Below are 20166 nucleotides of genomic sequence, written 5' to 3' on the forward strand. Positions count from 1 at the left end.
TGAACTAATGCTATAGATTATATTATATTTAAAACTGTGATGACAGATGAGTACATAAAATACTTTATTGTGCAGAAAGCAACACAAGACGGCAATCAAAACTCAAAATTCACAATATTGCAAAGTTTTAAAGTTCATCACATGTTTACACACAGTTATATCTTACAGCTAAACTCCACATCAGCTCAGGGGGGACGGTGCAGGGGAGAATCCTTACTGCTGCAAGAAACAAACAAAGTGTCAGATCAAATATCTATCATCTTTTTAAACAAACTGTAAATGTGCAAACATAAAGATCTGGTTTTATGTGGTGTGTGTGTGTGTGTGTGTGTGTGTGTGTGTGTGTGTGTGTGTGTGTGTGTGTGTGTGTGTGTGTGTGTGTGTGTGTGTGTGTGTGTGTGTGTGTGTGTGTGTGTGTGTGTGTGTGTGTGTGTGTGTGTGTGTGTGTGTGTGTGTTTTTTTTTTACCTTGGTCTTTTGGTTCTGGACGGGCAGGTAGAGTTTGAACTCTGCAGGGAGCTCGTCCTCAGAGTACAGTCTGTCTGAGAAATACACTCTCCTTATTCGACAGTTAGCGTGGATCTGAAACGAAACATAGCTTTATTCATTATAAAAATAGTACAATCTTACAAATGTCAAAATAAAATGGGTCAGCCCGCTTTTATCCACTACGCTCCCAAACTGTGGAACACCCTACCAGGAAATATCAGAGGCCAACTCAGTGGACATTTTTAAACGACAGCTAAAGACAAATCTTTAGATTAGCTACCCCCCCACCCCTTTTAAATGGTCTTTTAGTCTTTATTATTTACCTACTTTTATATTGTTTTATTTATCTTATAGGTCTTAAAAGGGTTTTATCTTATATATTGAACAGTTTTAATAGCAATATTTCCTTTTACGTTGGTCTTTTAATATTTGAATTGTTTACCCTTTATTAGAAATATGAATTTAGAAATAATACTTTTATCTTTTTATTTTTGTTGTACCTATATGTTTATTTTATTTTTGTAGGGTTTCATATTGTTGCATCGATTCACTTAGTCGTGGGTCTTTTTTTTCCCCAGAGAGGAATCATTATTTATTTTATTGTATTTTATTTGTATTATCATACCTTTTACCTCCTTGTGTTTCTTAACCTGTTAACATGTTATATTTTGTAGCTATGCTGCGTGTATCTGTAAAGGTCTTTATTATGATCTGAGGGGAATTTATTGTTGTTTATTTATATTTTTTAATTGTGATGTGTGCCATTTTGTCAAGCACTTTGAGCTGCACGTGCTGTATGAAAAATGCAATATACATAAAGCCAGAACAAATCTACACATGGGCACACCTATCGCAAATAAATACACAAATAAAGGGTAACAAACACTGGTAACTCATGAGCAAGGCACAAATTTGAAATAAAAACATAACAGCAACAGCTTTGCTTGGGCCTTAAACTTGGACAACCGCTGACCGGAGCAGCAAACATAATAATACAGAGCGACACCACATGATGCAAGGTGTAATGTGGCGCAGTAAGCACTGACATATTAATTGACATGCAAACATTCTACTTACAGCTTTATGCTAATAAAGCTGGAGACGCCGTTTGCCTGAAGAATGGAATGGATTGAAGGATCGAAGGATTGGGCTCGCTAACTCAGCCCCGGGGTTTGCTGAGGTCAAGCTAGTAACACTAAGGCGTGCTGCTGCAAGGTGCAGGGTCGCCAGCAGCACCATCGGCTGTAGTTCTTTCATCGCAATTTATTTGTAATAAATCCTTAGACCTACTCGTGGTTGTAAGCCAATTTCTGATGTCCATTTTGTAATTTAAACAGAAATGGGAGTCTACAGAATGCATAATAAAAAACAAATCCAGAGTAGTGTGACGCTGTGATTGGTCTAAATGTGGACGAATCACAAATCACAAAAGACACATTAATTGATTTGACGTAGCCTACGATCTTTTTGTGTAGTTACTATCCGACATCACATACATCGTAGCAGTAAAATTCACAGGTTATTTAAAAAAAAAACGTGTTTATTGGGGAGGGCAGAAATGTCAAATGGGAGGGCCTGGCCCTCTCTGGCGCCGGGTCTGCATAAAGCTTTATTATTATTATTTTTATTATTATGTCACACTAGTGAAAGTGCAAGTAGCATCTGGAGACAGTTCGCCCGTTTCCTGTCCACTCACCTGTACACGCAGCGTCTCGATGTAATTGGTCCCATAAGCCCTCCTGGTGAAGTCTGACAGGTTAAACTGAATCTGGTTCCAGCCGTCATCCAGCCTCATGGGCATTGTGCAGATAAACGGCTTCACTCGTGTCGTGCTTTGATAGTTACTCGCCCGAAAGCGTCGCCGAACATTTTTATCATCCAACACCTGCAATATAGAAAAAGAAAGCTTGATTTGTTTGTTTCTGCCACCAAGACATGGAAGTGTTTTGTATCTGCAAGAATGTTAACATCACCTGGACTTCAAAGGTGAAATACTTCTTGAGATTTTTGATGATCATAACGAGAAAAGGAAGCTTGATGCCCAACGTCTTCTTAGGGTCTGCAGGACATGTTATATATGTGGTGCTGCAGAGAGAAGAAATTACAATTAAAATAAAAGGGTGGTAAATTAGTGACTAGAGCTTTAATAATGAGTCAAGCTAAAAAATCGGTTAAAATAGTCACAAACTCACCTGACGTTTGCTCCCTCGACCTCCAACACCATGGAGTGGATGTCATTGTCTGTGATTCTCTTGATATGACCATTTCTAACCTGTGAAAGCACAGCAATTGTATTTTCTTAAAATGTACATAAAGAAATCAAGCCATGTCACATTGGTTTAGGATGGCTGTCACCATAATTTCACTTAATATTTCTAGATAATTCTTCTTCTACATAAACTGTGACATACTGTTTAAAAGGTAAGGATGCATTTAAATATGAATGTAAACTGCATGAAGTAAAGCAAGCTCCCAAATATTTCAAAACGACATGAATATAAATGTGTTATGAGGCTAACATTTTATCTCAGTTTCTTGGTAAAACAATCTGGATATAACATTGTGAGTTTTAACTTAATCTTACAACAGGCACAACACATAACATATCAAGGTGTTGAAAGTGAGTTAACCTCAGAATCTTCTGTTATTAATTGTTGCATGGCAACAGCGCCTTTTGGTCCACCTAGTATCCTGCATTAGTTATTTAACAATGACTGAAAACTAGTGGTTGTCAAATGTTCGATGTTTTATGAGCAACACAAGACCCATACTTTATTTTCAGATCAATGCTTATGCTTTGAATCATTACTGTAACCTGTGTTTCAGACTATCAACAACAGGAAATATCAACTGGGGTTGCCAGCGTTCTTGAAAAATGGGGTTAACTAAATAAATCAATGATTTTATTATAACGATACCATCTTAATAGATCCGATTAAATCCACTTATCGAATAAAACAATGTAAGCTTCTAGCGTATACGAAAAACAAGCTAAAGCTCCAACAGAGACACATACGCTAACGCTAGTTAGCTCTAGCGCGGCTAACGTTAGCTAAGGAAGCTAGTTATAATAATAATAAGTAACTCTGCTCACCTTTTTATCCCATATCTGAAGTGGTTTGCTGCCGATGCTGTATAAAATAGACAAGAATCCGCTTTGAAACGTGTTTTTAAACATCTTGTTTGAGCTTAGACCACAGTGTCTTTGCACATGTGTTTACGTCTACTAACTAAAACTGTTGCTAGCTAATAGGTTTACGTTTGTTTACAGATTTAGTTTCCGTCCCCAACGCAACTGGTTCCGTGCGGTACAAAATAACCCGTTCCGCTGTCAGAAGTTAAAACGTTTTGGTTAACTCAGACTTGTCTTGTTTTGTGATATCCCCACACGTCCTCCCTGGGACATGTTAATAATAATAATAATAATAATATATTTAATTTATATAGCGCTTCTCATCTGCCAAGACAAATCTCGAAGTGCTTGTTAAAGTAAAGAAGGCTGATGTTCACCTTCTTGTTATTTTGGTGTTCCTAAGGAACAGAAGCTCTTGGCGTTGTTCAGGTCGGGTCTTTTTAAATGGTTACGCAACTCGGTAGCTGTGGCAACGAAAAGCTAGCCCAGCGCCGTATAGATAGAAGTCGAGGACGCTTCCTTGGTAGGACATGTCCTTCTGAGTCAGGTCCTTCAGAGGCTAGGCAATAATCCTTCCTAGCATTCGGAGAACGAATAATGGAACAGGCTAGCAGATGTGCAGCCTGCAGGTGTGTGTCATATGCAAGACCCCGCCTTAAATTGAGCACGATTTGTTTGAAGACTCATAAAACAAACACTCAGAATGACGAACAGACATAGAAGTTCCACTTAGCAAAGCGGAGGTTAAAACATTCATACAGAAATATCTATCCACAAACAACATGGCAAGAACATTGGGACATTAATGATACAGGAAGACATCTTTATAAAATGCAAATGTACGTGGGGGATGGAAGGAAGGGGGGGTTTAAAAGAAGGGAAGATAATGTAATTTCTCGGATGAGAATAAGGTCATACAGGACTCTCAATCCAGAAGAAACTGTCGAACATGTTTTATTGCATTGCAGGAAATATATTACTCTGAGGAATGTGCTTTTCCAGACACTGAAGAAAGCAAAATACCATAACTTTTCGCTTTCAGGGCTGTTAGGGAAAACATCAGGCAATATATATTTTGAAATTATTACGTTTCTAAGAGAAATTGATACATTTAAAATAAGAGTTTTATTTATTTGTTCTTTCTTTTTGTTTATTATTTTTTCTGCATAGTCTCTTGTCCACACTCCAGTCCAGTTGGTGGCGGTAATGCACCTACAAGTTGGTTTGCCAACGGCCAATAAACACCGAAGAAGAAGAAGAAGAAGAAGAAGAAGAAGAAGACTCATTACTGATTTGCAAAGATCGAAGATGGATACGTTTTTGTTGTTATCTTTTATCCATAAATTTTTTGAGATGGAGGACGAGATAGAGCTGGAGTATCGTCGGCGTCTGTCTGCTAGGAGGAGGATGATGTACTGTCGGCGCCTTTGCAGAGGACGACCTGCTCGGGTAGGAGAAATAATATATTGTTTGATTAAGTGTTGGGAGAATGGGTAAGCTAGTTAAATAAGTCTTGCCGCTTGCGTTCCTTACGAGTTGTATTCTCTAATCTGTGAATCAAGTAAATGAAGCATTCATAATAACTCCATAGTTAGTTTGTGAGTTGTCTTGTCATGATGGTTTGAATCCCCCTTGGTAGACTCCCCTTGCTATTCCCTCTTGCATGCTTCCCGCGCACATTAAGCAAGCAACACTTTTCTCACGTGTCAATGTTGCATATAGTTTGTGCATGTTTGTAGTCGTTCTAACACTTATCGATGCGGAGAAAATGTGTAATCACATTGAAATTGTGTTTTTAATAATGTAAACACACACACAAGCAAATAGCAGTTTTGAAAAAAACAACAATTAACAAATGTTAAGTCAACTTAAACTGCCCTCTATTCTTTATGTTATGCAGGCCCATCATTACTGCATAATTAATGCCACCGTGCCAGTCCTCCAGAGGTATTTTGCAGACGAGGACACCCGCCCTGACTTTCGGCTGGGCAGGGAGGCCATCCAGCAGCTCCTAGTGGCGCTGAAGACGGAGAGGCAACATGGATGGGGGCCAACTCTGGAGACCCTTGTTTTTTTGTTTTGGATTGCCAGTGGCTCCGCTTACAGAGTGGTCTCCCGTGCGTTCGATGTGCCTCTGCCGTCTGTTCACCGCATTGTCCACAGGATGGTGGATGAGGTGGTGGCCGTCTTGCCCCAGTTTGTCCGTCTCCCACGCGTTGAGGACTTGCAGGTGGTTGGTGAGGGTTTTGCCCGGTTGGCTCACCACCAAGCCTTTAGCAAGGCAGCTGGGGCAATTGACGACTGCCACATCCGAATCAAATGCCCAGGTGGCCCTGATGGTCAAGACTTCTGCAATAGGAAGCTGTTCCCTTCAGTTGTGTTGCAGGCTGTCTGTGACCATCAGGGACGCTTTATTGACATTTTTGTGGGTTACCCAGGATCCGTGGATGATGCAGGGATTCTTAAGAACAGCCCCATCTACACTAGGGGGACTTACCCTCCCCCAGGGTATTTCATCCTAGCTGATGGTGGCTCCCCATGTCTGCAGGAACCCCTGGCCCTTATCACACCATATAAGAGGCCAGTGAGAGGCATGGCAGAACAACGGTTTAATTACCATCACTCCAGGGGTCGTTCAATCATTGAGCGGGCCTTTGGGGTGCTGAAAACCCGCTTCAGGAGCATCTTTTTAGAAGCACTTGAAGTACATCCTAAGTTTGTCCCTAAGGTAATGAATCATTCTAATGTTTCTGTAGCAAATTAGTTAATTGAAATCCTAATATCCTTATCCTGCTATACTAAGACTGTCTTAATGCGTAATTGCATAGTCACATATGATAGATACTATGCATCACACTTTGTTTTGTCCTTTCTTTGCTCTGCCTTGTGCACAGGTTGTGACAGCCTGTGTAATTTTACACAATATATGTGTCGGGGTTGGGGATGACCTACTTCCAGAAGATGCCGCCCTGGAGGAGGTCAACCAGCCACCTGCTGCGCATGAAGGTGGTGGGGAGAGTGAGAGGGGAGCAGCATGGCGTGCGGCCCTTGTCAACGAGGTGTCCGCACTTGCTGTTGCTCCACTGGACTATGACTATTTTGCACAGGTGAAAAAAATGGCTCAAATCCCATGTCACAATCTGCTTATGTACTTGAGTAACTGTATTTTGTAAAATGATCATCTCTCCAGGACAGAACCACTAAACTAACATCAAACTTTCTCCTTCTGTATGCAGCCTTGAAAAAGTCCTGGAGGATAAGCAGCCATAAGAAAATCATAAAATCACCAATTCTGCCTACAGGTAGGAGATGGACCACCTGGTTACCTGGTGCAGGGACAACCACCGGGAGCTCAACGCTCTCAAGACAGTGGAGATGGTTGTGGACTTTAGGAAGAACGCAGCCCCACCCGCCCCATCACTCTGTGTGACTCCCCAGTAACTGCTGTGGAGTCTTTCCGCTTCCTGGGCACCATCATCGGACCTCAAATTGGAGCAGAACATCGGCTCCCTCATCAAAAAAGCCCAGCTGAGGATGTTCTTCCTGAGGCAGCTGAAGAAATTCAACCTGCCAAAGACAATGATGGTGAATTTCTACACCTCGATCATCGAGTCCATCCTCACCTCCTCCATCACCATCTGGTATGCCACAGTCAAGGATAAGGGCAGGCTGCAGCGTGTCATCCGCTCTGCAGAGAAGGTGATCGGCTGTAATCTGCCATCCCTCCACGCCTCCAGGACCCTGAGGCGGGGATAGTGGCCGACCCCTCCCACCCTGGACACAAACTGTTCACCCCCCGCCCCTCTGGCAGGAGGCTGCGCTCCATCAGGACCAAAACCTCTCGCCACCTGAACAGTTCTTCCCCTCCGCTACCGGCCTCTCAAACAAGGCCCGGCCCCCCCACCGACACTTTGCCTCAGCCATAACGCAGACTCTATATGCATTACATTAATGCACACAATGTTCAAATATTGCTTACTGCACACATTTGATATTTTATATTCTATCAAATCAAGTTTTATTTATATAGCACATTTATAAACGATTTTTGGTCGAGCCAAAGTGCTGTACATATAATAAAAATAGCCTACAGTAGAGACACTTTACAGCAAATACAACGGCACAGATTGTTCAGAATATCAGTATGAGAAAAACGACACCCTCTGTCCTTAGACCCTCACATCGTACAAGGAAAAACTTCCAGAGAAAACTCACAGTTTAAGGCATCTATAATTCACTGCATTCTATTTCGCTGTAAATTACTGCTTTACTTTATTGCTATCCATCTATATTTTTTTTACAGTGTTCTTAATATAGTTAGTTGTGTACTTTTTTATATTTGATGTATGCACCATGACATCAAGTCAAATTCCTTGTACGTGTGAACCTACCTGGCAATAAATGAATAATACAATTTGTATTCATATATCATACTTGATGTCTGCAAACCTTTTTTACACATATTGGTGCACATTCTAGCATAAACCACAAATATCAACAAAAGAGCCAAAGTCAAAACAAGGTTCATTTTAATTACATTTTAATTCAATTATTTATTTTGGTGCAAAACGCTCTAAGAGAGCAAAGAACCTTTCAAATCTTTCTCGGGCCTCTGCTGCTCTCCTCTCTTCTGCCTCTCTCTGATAGAGGAGGTCTTCCCTTAAGAGATTAAGGAAGGGATCCTCTCTCTCCCTCTTTTTCGTTCCTCCGCCTCCTCCTCTCTGTCTCTCCGTGTCATCCTTGTATTTTTCCTCCTCCTCATCCTCATCCCCTCGCCCTCTCTGACCTTCCTGGGCAGTGCTTGGCCCTGGATTGTCCTCTTTGATGGAGGCAATCAGGCCGGGGGGCAAGCCGGCCGCAGACTGCCCTAATGCCTCATCCATTAGGACAAACCAGGGCCAAGTCGCTGCCGTCGGTTTCCCGTCGTCAGTGCCCTGTCCTGAGGCGGGACACTTGCATTCCTGAACAGTGAAGACCAAATACATACATTACATACACGCATTAATATATGAAAACATAATACATATAATCATGTCTATATAACCTCTCCCACCTTGTACTTGGTTTTCAGATTGTCCCATTTCTTTTTGGCTTGGGTGTGGGTTACCTTGCCCATAACCCCCATTTTTGCCAAAATTGTCCTATGTAAATGATAAAAAGGAGAAAGCGGCGATTAAATTACATCTTGAACAATATTTACTACCTAAACAATCTCACTTGCTTCTCACCGATAACCATTGGCGGCGGTGTCCCTACCGCCCGTGAAAAGGTGCCGGTGCTCAACACGGTGGCGTATAAATGCCTCGGTCTGTTCCTTATTCCCTTGAGAAAACACAAGAAACAAAAGTATGTATAATGCCTTGTGTAATTAATGAATACCAGGCCAAACACTGGCAAATCCGGCAACAGACATGAATTCTCTCTGAGTGACTAGATGGGGTGTCCTGCTATAACCCTGAAGTGAAATAAGTATTTGATACTGGAGAGTTTTTGTTTTACTCTTATCTAAAAACAGAGGGATGAAATGAGATATCAAAGGTCTTTTATTTTGAAACTGTACATCAGATTGTCCTGTTCTCTGATTGACTAGATGGGGTGTCCTGCTATCACCCTGGAGTGATTAGTCTTTGATTGACTTCAAATGACTCTTTGATTATGGACAGTTTCCATTAAATGATAATCAAAATATAGATGGACAATAGATCTAATTTGAGATTTTAAACAGCATACATTTTAAATTGTGCTTCAGAAAGTCATGTTATTTTTGGAGTGTTGCGAGATGGTGTCAACATCAATTGAAATTAGTCACCCAGTGGAAATGGACATTTTAATAATGAATGTGGTCAGATATGTCTTCACAACTGTATCCTTAAGTTGTACATTCACAGTTATAATGTGGTAGTTATACGTAGTTTGTTTTAAATTATTATTGATCACATTATATAGTACATATTTCTTAATTTAAGCTCCAGTATATATGAATATGTCTGTTATGTTTTTTAGGTATATTTGTTATTGACCGAGTCAGCGCTTTTATTTTGAAGGCAGTTTTTACAGGCCTCTACCGTAATGCATAGGATATTCGCGCAACGCAATACAACGTGGGGGCTGGCTTGACTGTGTTATCCGAAGTGGAGGCTGGCTTGACCGCAGTTACTTCTCATAGGTTTTATATCGATGAGCTAGCGAACTTAAGTGAAGACATGCCATACTGACATAATTAGCCTACCTCACGATGTACCTAGCTAATTATGAACTTGCTTTACTTTCACGGAATACTTTATGGTGGTAACACATTTAACAAAGTAACACATTTACCAACACTACACATTTTCTACGCCACTGAACATACTTACATTTAAATGTGTACTGCTTCGATTCAGCCATTTCCCGCCAAAGATTAGGGAAATTGGTCCGTGCGCAAAGAATTGTGGGTCCTTTAAAACCGCCGAGGATACACATGAGCAGCCTCGAAATTCCGTGCAACAAAGTATTCAGCCCTCGGTAGAATTCCAAGGATCCTGTACATCGGAACAGTCCTTCGACGGGATTCAATGACGTAGCATCCGGCTGCAGTCGAATAGTCCAAGGCCCAATCCCAAACCACTCCCTCGACCCTACCCCTCCGTGACGGAGTGAACTCCGTCTGTAGCCACACTCGCAGCTCAACGAGGCTCCATCCTGTCAGACGGAGGGAGTAAATACAGCAGCAAGCTTTGGGACGGCCTCGCCCCTCTCCGGCAGAAACAGGAAATGCCGTAACTGTATACAACGGTTTCAAATAGGATCTCTTAGAAAAAAAGTTTCAATTAATAACTCAAATAAAACTCCAAACATCTTTCATTGTGTTTCAAAGCTCTTTTAGTTTTAAACCTGATGTTTATAAGCTTCTTAGTTTTTGCAACGGTCTGTAAATATACACAACTTTATAATAAAATGCACAATTTTACCTTTTTCTTGACTAAACACAGGTATGATCCTAAATTAAAAACATATGAGGTCATCATGAGGTTGTTAACATCGTAGTTTATCAGTGGATGTTTGCTGGAACTACTTTTTAACAGCTTGTTTCCTGACGGACACACACAGCGTGACTCCGGTCAGGTAGAGACCGGTCTCAAGTCAGCATCGCTGCAGACTCGCTGTTTGAGGGCTTGATAGCCCACTCCCCCTCCACACCGCTCCACACTCGTTGCTTTGGAACAGCCCTTAATATGGCGGACCCTCCCCGTGAACGCGCAAACGGAGGGGTAGGGTGTAGGGGGCGGTTTGGGAATGGGCCGAAGTCTACCCATGTGCAGCCTCGAAATTTCCCCCAAACCAAGGACGCGGCCTCGGTGGAATTCCAAGTATGCTGGAGATTGGAACAGTACTTCGGCGGCACTCGATGAAGTAGCTAACGGAGATAAGCTGTTTCAACAATAAGAAGAGGGAGAGTCCTCTCCTGTCGGACTGAGAGATAAATAACGTCAGCTCAGGGAGGTAAAGGACTCTGAGTGATTAGATTGTAAACTTTAATCTAAATTATCTCAGTGGGTCTCAAACGGTTTGGTCATCTGGATGTAAACACATATTTCCATGTAATATTAGTTGTATATAAAATAAGTTAAGAAATCCTTCCAATGTGTACTATAGGTCAGTACAAAAATATAAAACACAGTTTGAAAGGGGAGTGATTAGTCAAATATGCATAAATAACAAGAAAGAATGCAGACTAGATAAAGATGGGAGAGAGGAGTTTATCAATGATTTGTTATTGGTTGAGCATATTCTAATGGTTTTTAGATTATTGAAATATATACAGTTCTGTTTCATATGAGTGTTGAGAACTGTATCCATAAATCTCTTAATGTTGCCCTCAAAGTGCACCAGATTGATGCATTCAACTTCAATTTAAATAATTCCCGGGGTGCATGGCCCCGGACCCCCCTAGAGGATGTGAGGTCATCACAAATAAAACAGGTTCACATGGATAGGATACTAGATAAGTGTGCACACTCGTTATATACAATACACATTTTTCTTGGATTTGTTAACACTAGTCCTAATATATTTTTAGAAATTGCGGAGGACCCCCTGTTTTGTGTGTCCCCCCCCACTTCTCAAACCAAAGTTACACCCTTGGTGTTGTGTTATGCTGTATGAACAGGGACAACAGAGAAACATATTCTTCATGAACGAGGTTGGAATTTAAATAAAAAAGGAAAGTGAAACTTATGCTTATTGTCACCCTCACCCTCCGGTCCACATTAATACAAATTATCCCAATACGTATTGTTGTATGAACAGATCTTAAAATAAATACAAATGTATTTATTATAAACGTGTGTTAGTCCTTAAAATCTATCACTGTGTATACCACTATTAAAACATCTATTAAAAGTTTAAGAAACCCCACACGAGCCGAGTAAACACTATGAAATGTTGACTTTATTTGATCATTTCATTAAAACAACGTTAATATTATATTTTGATTATTATAGTGTTGAACGTTTAAAATAAAGCACTTTAAGTTCTCACAGCAAGTTTCCACATAAGTTGTAAAATGCTAAAAGGTAAAAAGTATCGTAACTTTCATGATACTAATTTCTCGGTCATAATCGGTTGTTTCCATTTTCTCCTTTCCTTTCGTAAAGGAAAGTCCAGTGTTTGCTAAGCTAAAGGAGGTTATAAAGGAATTTTCAAACCTCCTTTCCCATCATCTAGACTCTAGAGTAGACTCTGGGTATTTCTCAATGTCGAGGACGCTTCCTTGGTAGAACATGTCTTCCGAGTCACTTCCTTCAGAAGCTAGGCAAGAATCCTTCCTGGCATTCGGAAAACGAAGAGTGGAACAGGCGAGCAAGTGTGCAGGTGTTCGTCATATGAGAGGCCCCGCCTTACATTTCTCGCTACGAAGGACACCGGGCTCGGTAGAATTCCAAGGAGCCTGGACATTGGAACAGTCCTTCGGCGGGACTCGATGACGTAGCATCCTTGAAATAGTGGCTCTGGAGCATCCTTCCTTGACATTTAGAAACTCTGGCTGTTTCTCAATCGCGAGGATGCTGGCTTGGTAGTCGCATACTTCCAAGTCACTTCCTTCAGAAACGAAGCAAGTATACTTCCAAGCCACGGCTGCGGAAAACGAAGAAGAATGGAACAGGCTAACAAGTGTGCCACTCTCTCTAACGGTTTCAACATAAACTGTACCAAAAATAAATACCTCACAATGTCTATCTAATTATGAACTTGCTTTACTTTCACGGAACACATTTTTGGTGATAACAAACAAATGTAACAAAGTAACATATTTACCAACACATGTTCTACGCCACTACATACTTACATTTAAATGTGTGCTGCGTCGGTTCAGCCATTCTCCGCAAGGGTTTTTGAAATTGGTCCGTGCGCAAAGCATTGTGGGGATTTTAAGGACGCATAGTCTACCCATGTGCAGCCTCGAAATTTCCCCCAAACCAAGGACGCGGCCTCGGTGGAATTCCAAGTATGCTGGAGATTGGAACAGTCCTTCGGCGGCACTCAATGACGTAGCATCCTTGAAATATTGGCTTGGAAGCCAAAATCCTCGCGATTGAGAAACGGCCACCCTCTGTCTAGAGAATTCGAACGGCTCTTTTCATGGCTGCCACTGAAGTACTTCCGGGTCATTTCAATAATTTGAAAAGTATGTTTTTAACAGTTGATTACCCTGAACTTTAAGTATAATTCAACTGAAAAACCTATTTAAAAAATATATAAAATCGTTTTATTTCGATTATGTTGTTTTCATAATCGTTGCAAGCCAAAATCGTAATTGCGATTAAAATACGATTTAATTGAGCAGCCCTAGCTCAAAGTGCACCAGATTGATGCATTCAACTTCAACATTTAAAAAAAATCTTCCTGGGGGTGCATGGCCCCGGACCCTCGAGGATGTGACGTCCACCACCAAATAAAGCAGGTTAAAATAATTAAATTGCATACATTTTATTTTAGTAAACACTGAAAACGGGTCCCACAGACCCAAACAGCACTCAAAGGTTAAAGGTAGCATATAATAATGTTAAAATGCGCTAAATATATACACTGCAAAAAAACAAAAAAGAGGAGTAAAAGTAGCTCACGACTTGTTTTATTTTTTGAAAGTAACCCTCATCCTAAAAAAATGTGGAGACCCCTGTTATAGAACGATACATTTGACAATTTTAAGCTTGGCCTACCATTTTATTGGAGCGATGAGGAACAGGTGGGGCTTGAAAAGGCCCACCTGTTCAAAGTGGGGAATGACAGAAAAAGTTTGAGAACCACTGGACTATAGGAACCTTCCTAACGGAGTGAAATGACCCGGAAGTACCTCAGTGGCAGCCATGATAAGTGCCGTTCGAATTCTCTATGATAGGAAAGGAGGTTTCAAACTTCCTTTATAACCTCCTTTAGCTTAGGAACCACTGGACCTTCCTTTACGAAAGAAAAGGAGAAAATGCTGCCCCACAATGCCTTGCAGCCGCAGCATTTGCCATCACACAAGTTACAACAGTCGGCCGTTCACGGAAACAACCGACTATGACCGAGAAATTATGACATTTACGGTGCTTATTAAGCATTTTAAAACGTATGTGGTAACTTGCCAAAGTGCTTTGTTTTGAACGTTCATCAGTATTATAATCAAAAAGATAAATATGAACTTTAGTTTTTACTGAAATTATAAAGTCAACATTTCACAGTCTTTATGAGCTGTGTGGGGTTTGTTAAACTTTTAAAAGACGTTTGAATGGTGATATACACAGTGATAGATGTTAACATTTACAATAAATACATTTGTATTGATTTTAAGATCTTTTCATAGTTCATACAATCATACGTATATTGGGATCATTTAGTGGGAATGCTGTTAACAGCATTCCAACTAACTGTTATTCTACGCACGAAAAGTTTATTATTATTATTCCGCCGACTTATTTTGGCCCTCTTCTCCTCCCGCATTGAACATCGCAGAAACTCCGTTCGAACATCAAAACGTTCAGCTCGGTCGGGAATCGATGGCTATTACTTTTCTCATTCATAACTTTCATAATTCCAGAGATACATCCCACAATACATCACATTTGTAACCATTAAAGTCAATGGAGAAATTCTTCAACAAATCTTGATGCGACTTCAACTGCTAACTGTTCATTCATACTTTCACTCAGAAACCTCATTCTAACTTTAGAATGTTACACATCTTTCTGACATTATTCGTGTAAAACAACTTTTAAATCTCATTCTTACTTTTAGAGATATTAAACATTGTACAGACCTTGTTTTAGAGGTTTTCTTCAGATTTTAACATTAACTAGAGTGTGTGATGTCACAGCTAGAGGGTAGAACATCTTGAAATTTGCCTTCATATATTTTTTTTAAACTGCCATAATTCCCAAACCCTACATTCCTGAGACATAATTTTTCATGACAAATGTAGGAAAACATCTCGTAGCTTGAAAAATGATAAATAATTAAGCAAAACAATTCAACAAAATGCCTCTTGAGGGCATGAAGTGACAAAAACCTTCAACATGCCTCCATTAAACCCCATTGTAATTTCAGGCAGATATTTCCTCACAGTAGCAGCCGCACACCTTTAGTTAAACTGCCAAAAAGGCCACATTATTAACCCAAAACTACACAAACATTACACTTCAGATACTCAACTTCCTTGACATGCTTCACATTTTGAAATTTCACAGATATCTGTTACGGTTCTTCCACAAAACGTTCACATGTAAGAGGTTTATCTCTCATTCAGAACAATGGAAACCTTTGATCTCTGGACGCCTCGTTAGCTCAAATATAAACACCTGTGCCATGGAACAGGATGATGTCATCACTCCAACTGACATGCTCAGAGCAGCAGACTTCAGATAGAGGTTAATGGTCCTGCCCTCAACAGCTCTGTCAATGATGGGGTGTCATCATCATATGACGAAGAGAGAGAGAAGAGAGAGAGGGCGATCAAGAGAAGAGAGAGAGTAATGTCATAAAACACATTTTCTCATAACTTCAGTGAAAATACTCCAAACAGCCCAAAACGTCACAGGTTTGGTAACGATGCAGCTATCAACGCATCTAAGCGTATTATGGGGTGTCATCAAATGCCGTTGCCATGGTGACAGACCACTCGCCATGAAACATGATGTGGCTGTAACCTGTAAGTCCAATCGACACGGCCCAATCGTCCCCAATCTTCACTTGAATATCACCGGTCCATGCCTCAACAGCTCTACGCCAAATCTGAGATCTCACCATATGCCGTTTCCATGGAAACGCATCCCTCGCCATAAAACATGATGTCGCTATAACTCCTATGAAAATGTTCAACAAGTGCTCAAACTTCACATGTGTGCTAACAGTCCAGCCGTGAAGACATCTACAAGACAGTTTTGAGATTTCTTCAAATGCCGTTGCCACGGCAACACAATGCTCACCATGAAACACGGTTTTCTCACAACTTCAGTTAAAATGCTCCAAACGCCCCAAAACTTCACAGGTTTGGTAACGATGCAGCCATCAACGCATCTAAGCATATTATGGGATGTCATCAAATGCCGTTGGCATGGCGACAGATTATTCACCATCAAGTTAGTTCAAAAGTTTGCAGTTCAAATATTCTGCTACTTTTCCAAGCCTTTTTACTTTCTTTTCTTCTCTCATCACACATTCAAGCCCCCTGTGTTCATTTATCATTTCAATCTAAATTCTTCAATTTCTTCTTTCACATTACATTTCAGCATAGCAGTTTAGCGTCAGATTTTCAGCATAAAGCATTCCCACTAGAAATTTATTCAGGAATTGCATTCTCTAGTTTGTATTAATGTGGACCGGAGGGAGAGGGTGACGAGCATAAGTTTCACTTTCCTTTTTTATTTAAATTCCAACTTTGGTCATGAAGAATATGTTTCTCTGTTGTCCACGTTCATTAAGCATAAAACAACAGCATCAGAGCACGGTGCAGAGTCTCTAGATGAGTCTACAGTAGTCCCTCGTTCTTATTAAACATCCATGTTGTAGTCCGCTATAGAAAACTGTAGTTTCCATAGTTTCCCCACAGCAGCAGATGCACATTTATGACATCCGCTGGCGCATCACGTCGGAGAGTGAAAGTCCGATTCTCTAAAGTACTGCAGTCTCTTCTCCTAAGTCCTTTTGAATTCTCCTATCCACTATCCCTTAATCACGTGACATTTCACACAGAGGTCAAGGAATAGACGATAGGTTTAGACGTTAGGAGCTGATTTTTGGACTATTCGACCACAACCCGGGGGTGCTTCTCAATGTCGAGTAAGGCTCCTTTATAATCCCATAAAGTGTCAAGTGGGACATCCTTCCTCTCAGTCTCCAGCACTTTAAACAAGCCGGGCTGGAATAGATGTTTCAAAGGTTTTAAATATTTGAACAAGCCAAGAAACAGTCAATCAAACATAAGCCAGGACTTTTGCAAAATGACATCACCAGTAATGCAACATAAATCAAACGTATTTGTATTAGTTTCATAGAAAGAGAAGATTAATTAATTCAGTGGTATTCAGAGCAGGTCTTTGCATGGATTGATTATTTAATGTTCCTAGCAGGCACAGGCCCAGCAACCCAGCATATCAGGGGGTCCCTGGTTCTAGTTCTCATATAAAATGTCACTTAAAGAGACATGTTGCAGTCACTGGAACTCAAAATGAACCCAAAAAAACCCACACAATGACTACAAACAGATGTAACAACAAATAGAAAGGTGCAAAACAGCTGCAAAGAGACAAAAATGACCACAACAAGTCTGTGTGACCTGCTGCAGATGGGGTGGGCCTTTTTGTATGTCTTTTCAATGTGATGGGGCCCTTTGTATTAAAATGTGCCCATTGTTCTGTGCTACAGCAGTTTGTTTGACAGTTTGAAATGTACTGTACACAGCTGGACACACATGCACCTGGATATAGATAAAAACACACTGTCTTGAGTGGTGGCCATTCTTTATAGTTGTTTATGTCACTGTGGTTTATGAGGTGCTGGTTCACTCCAAATAGTATATCTTTTTTTAAATAAATGTCAAAAGTCCTCCTCTTCCCATCTCTACCCACAGTTCTGTGTGTGTGTGTGTGTGTGTGTGTGTGTGTGTGTGTGTGTGTGTGTGTGTGTGTGTGTGTGTGTGTGTGTGTGTGTGTGTGTGTGTGTGTGTGTGCGTGCGTGCGTGCGCGCGTGCGCGCGTGCGTGCGTGCGTGCGTGTGTGCGTGTGTGTGTGTGTGTGTGTGTGTGTGTGTGTAATTTCAATTAAACTACTTCATAGGGTGGCAGCTTTTTAAAACTATCTACAGAAACAGTTGCGATTACTTTATCCGCTTCTTCACTATTATTTACTGAGAACACGCATGAATTAAAAAGTCAATTTCAGTCTCATCGCTTTGTCTCACAAAGAAAAGAAAGTGTTTCTGTGTCTTGATTTTTGCGCTTTTTCTCTACTTTTTGTTTAGTCACATAATTAAATGTTATTGCAGATGCTGCTTTTCACGATCCAACCAGCAGTTGCCTTTATTTGTTGCACCTTTATTGTGATGTAGATCATTTTGAAAGTATACAATTGGCAGCAATAACTTTAAGTGTTCTTTGTTATAAGTCTCTGCTTTGCACACCTGGATTTGTAAGGTTTTTCCCACTCTCCCTTTTTGGACTCTAACTATCTTGTGTCCCTTGTTGCCTGTTTTGTCCGATATACCTTTTGGCAATCTTTCCTTGTCTCAACAACCAAAATAAACGTTGCTTTTAATGTATCTTTCTTGTCTGCGAGTCTTGCTTTTTGGTCGAAATCTTGTTTTACTCAGCCAGTTCACTACTTTATATTTACCCGTCTTCCATTTCATTTAAATCACAAATTCAAAAAGAGACGAAGATGGAGGGGAAGACCCTTCTGTATTTTGTGCTATTCCCCTATTCCCTCCTAGGGATAGGGGGACGACTAGAGAAAGAGATGAGGAGGAGGTCCGGCCGCCTGAGGAATCGTCCAACCCAGCGGTGTTCACATCCCAACTCACCCTCTTTGGTCTTCAAACCGACAACAGAGGACACGTGAAGACAGCAACTCGGTGTGTGGATTTTATGCACAAGGATATTTTTACTCTTCATCTGCCTTAACAAGGTAGGTTGTTTTTCCTTGGTTAGTAAATATCACTGTAATGTCCTGGGATTTACTGAATCCAGGTTAAAGTAAGCTGTTAAATTGGTTCTAATATTTATTCTCTATCATTTGCTTAATTATAATAATTCGCACAAACCTTGTATTATGGACATGACATGTTCAAGAAATTGCCAAATCAGGAACTAGATGGCAGAATGCAGCTTTATTTCAGTCTTTCGATCCATGTCCTCTGCCATGTTTTATGCGAGTGTCTCTGTGATGATGAAGAGTGGAAAGACCTTCCCCGACAGGACGTGTTAACAGATTCAAGCTCATCCATCTCTGGTTAATATAAGGAAAGGAAAGACATTTTGGAGGTCTGTCAAATAACACTTTTAACAGGGTAATCCATTTGTTTTGAGTTAAGAAAGAAGGAATCAAGTCTGGATTGAAAATGGAAAAACGTTCACTCAGATGTCAGAATGGTGAAATATCTTCATTTAAACTAATTCGTTGAAATATCATATTACAATGTATACTTGAGAAAAAGCCGTTTTCATTTTATGTATTTAATCTTTTCCATCATTTACATGAAGGGTTTGCTAATATTGATTCATTTTAATAAATGATCTAAAACATGTCAGTATTTTCATGAGCCTTTTATGTGAATATTTAATAATACTGTGTACTGCGTGTTTGGTGAATGATATCACTCTCTTCATTTCTTGAGAGCTGAACACACTTTAGTCAGAAATGTTTTGCAGCTATCATAAGGATAGAACACCAACGCGATTAGTTTATTTAATCATACAGTGTAAGTATCAAAGTTGGTTCTTGGCTTTCAAAAATATAGTTTTACAAAACAATGAAATCACTATTTATATGAGAAATGTCAACAGATGACCACTGAGCAAACTGCAACAGCTGATGAAGAACATGTAAGTCTGAAAGCCCAGGGATAAGGTTCTTGAGTTGTGAAAGCTTAGTCATACTACTGTACAATTTATTTAGGCATTGAATCTTGAAAGTAGAAAGATTACAAATTGACCAGCACATTGTAATATACATATCTTTATTAGTGGCTTTCCACTTCAGATGTAAGCCTTATTTTCCTCAATTCTATCCGTCATCACATCCTCTCATCTCAACCAGACTTCCTTTAAAATTATTGGTCTATTTTTAGCTTAATGTACAGTTACAGTTCACCTTAACCCTCTTGAAAGTGAACAGCATTGGCCTGTGGAGGATTTTAAAGCCTTCGCTCCCTTAAACAGGATGTGTCACATTCATCAAATTGATGTGACTTGCGTTCAAGACAAACTGTTTCTCATGTTCAAAATAACATGTGTCAGAAGTGTATGAAAAGCAGCACACAGACATGGTTCACGTGAATACTGTACTCTGCGTTTAAATTAACACACAAGGTC

The 20166-nt window shown here is 40.3% G+C and overlaps 3 protein-coding genes across 5 annotated transcripts; 1 reads left to right on the forward strand and 2 right to left on the reverse strand.

The window, feature by feature from the left end:
- Positions 1 to 47: 47 nt before the first annotated feature.
- Positions 48 to 4022, reverse strand: cfap20 (cilia and flagella associated protein 20). 2 transcript variants are annotated; one of them, XM_034095201.2, is made up of 6 exons: positions 3583 to 4022; positions 2681 to 2760; positions 2462 to 2573; positions 2185 to 2373; positions 468 to 581; positions 48 to 216 (listed from the first exon to the last, which is right to left on the reverse strand). In XM_034095201.2, the coding sequence occupies exons 1-6, from the start codon at positions 3664 to 3666 to the stop codon at positions 214 to 216; spliced, it is 582 nt and encodes a 193-aa protein (XP_033951092.1). In that variant the 5' UTR covers positions 3667 to 4022; the 3' UTR covers positions 48 to 213. The 2 variants fall into 2 exon arrangements, with proteins under 2 accessions (XP_033951092.1, XP_033951091.1); XM_034095200.2 differs by having other exon boundaries at positions 48 to 219; positions 3583 to 4019.
- An 855-nt stretch (positions 4023 to 4877) lies between these two features.
- On the forward strand, positions 4878 to 8052 carry LOC117455289 (putative nuclease HARBI1). Of its 2 annotated transcripts, none has more exons than XM_034094728.2 (4): positions 4878 to 5070; positions 5522 to 6349; positions 6516 to 6728; positions 6924 to 8052. In XM_034094728.2, the coding sequence occupies exons 1-4, from the start codon at positions 4930 to 4932 to the stop codon at positions 7011 to 7013; spliced, it is 1272 nt and encodes a 423-aa protein (XP_033950619.2). In that variant the 5' UTR covers positions 4878 to 4929; the 3' UTR covers positions 7014 to 8052. The 2 variants fall into 2 exon arrangements, with proteins under 2 accessions (XP_033950619.2, XP_033950620.2); XM_034094729.2 differs by having other exon boundaries at positions 6858 to 7011.
- An 81-nt stretch (positions 8053 to 8133) lies between these two features.
- Positions 8134 to 10360, reverse strand: LOC117455364 (uncharacterized). Its single transcript, XM_034094845.2, has 4 exons — positions 9978 to 10360; positions 8850 to 8943; positions 8675 to 8762; positions 8134 to 8582 (listed from the first exon to the last, which is right to left on the reverse strand). Exons 1-4 carry the CDS (start codon positions 10081 to 10083, stop codon positions 8175 to 8177), a joined length of 696 nt encoding a protein of 231 aa, XP_033950736.1. The 5' UTR covers positions 10084 to 10360; the 3' UTR covers positions 8134 to 8174.
- Positions 10361 to 20166: the final 9806 nt, after the last annotated feature.

Source organism: Pseudochaenichthys georgianus, chromosome 11, assembly GCF_902827115.2.
Source record: "Pseudochaenichthys georgianus chromosome 11, fPseGeo1.2, whole genome shotgun sequence".
Lineage (NCBI taxonomy): Eukaryota > Metazoa > Chordata > Actinopteri > Perciformes > Channichthyidae > Pseudochaenichthys > Pseudochaenichthys georgianus.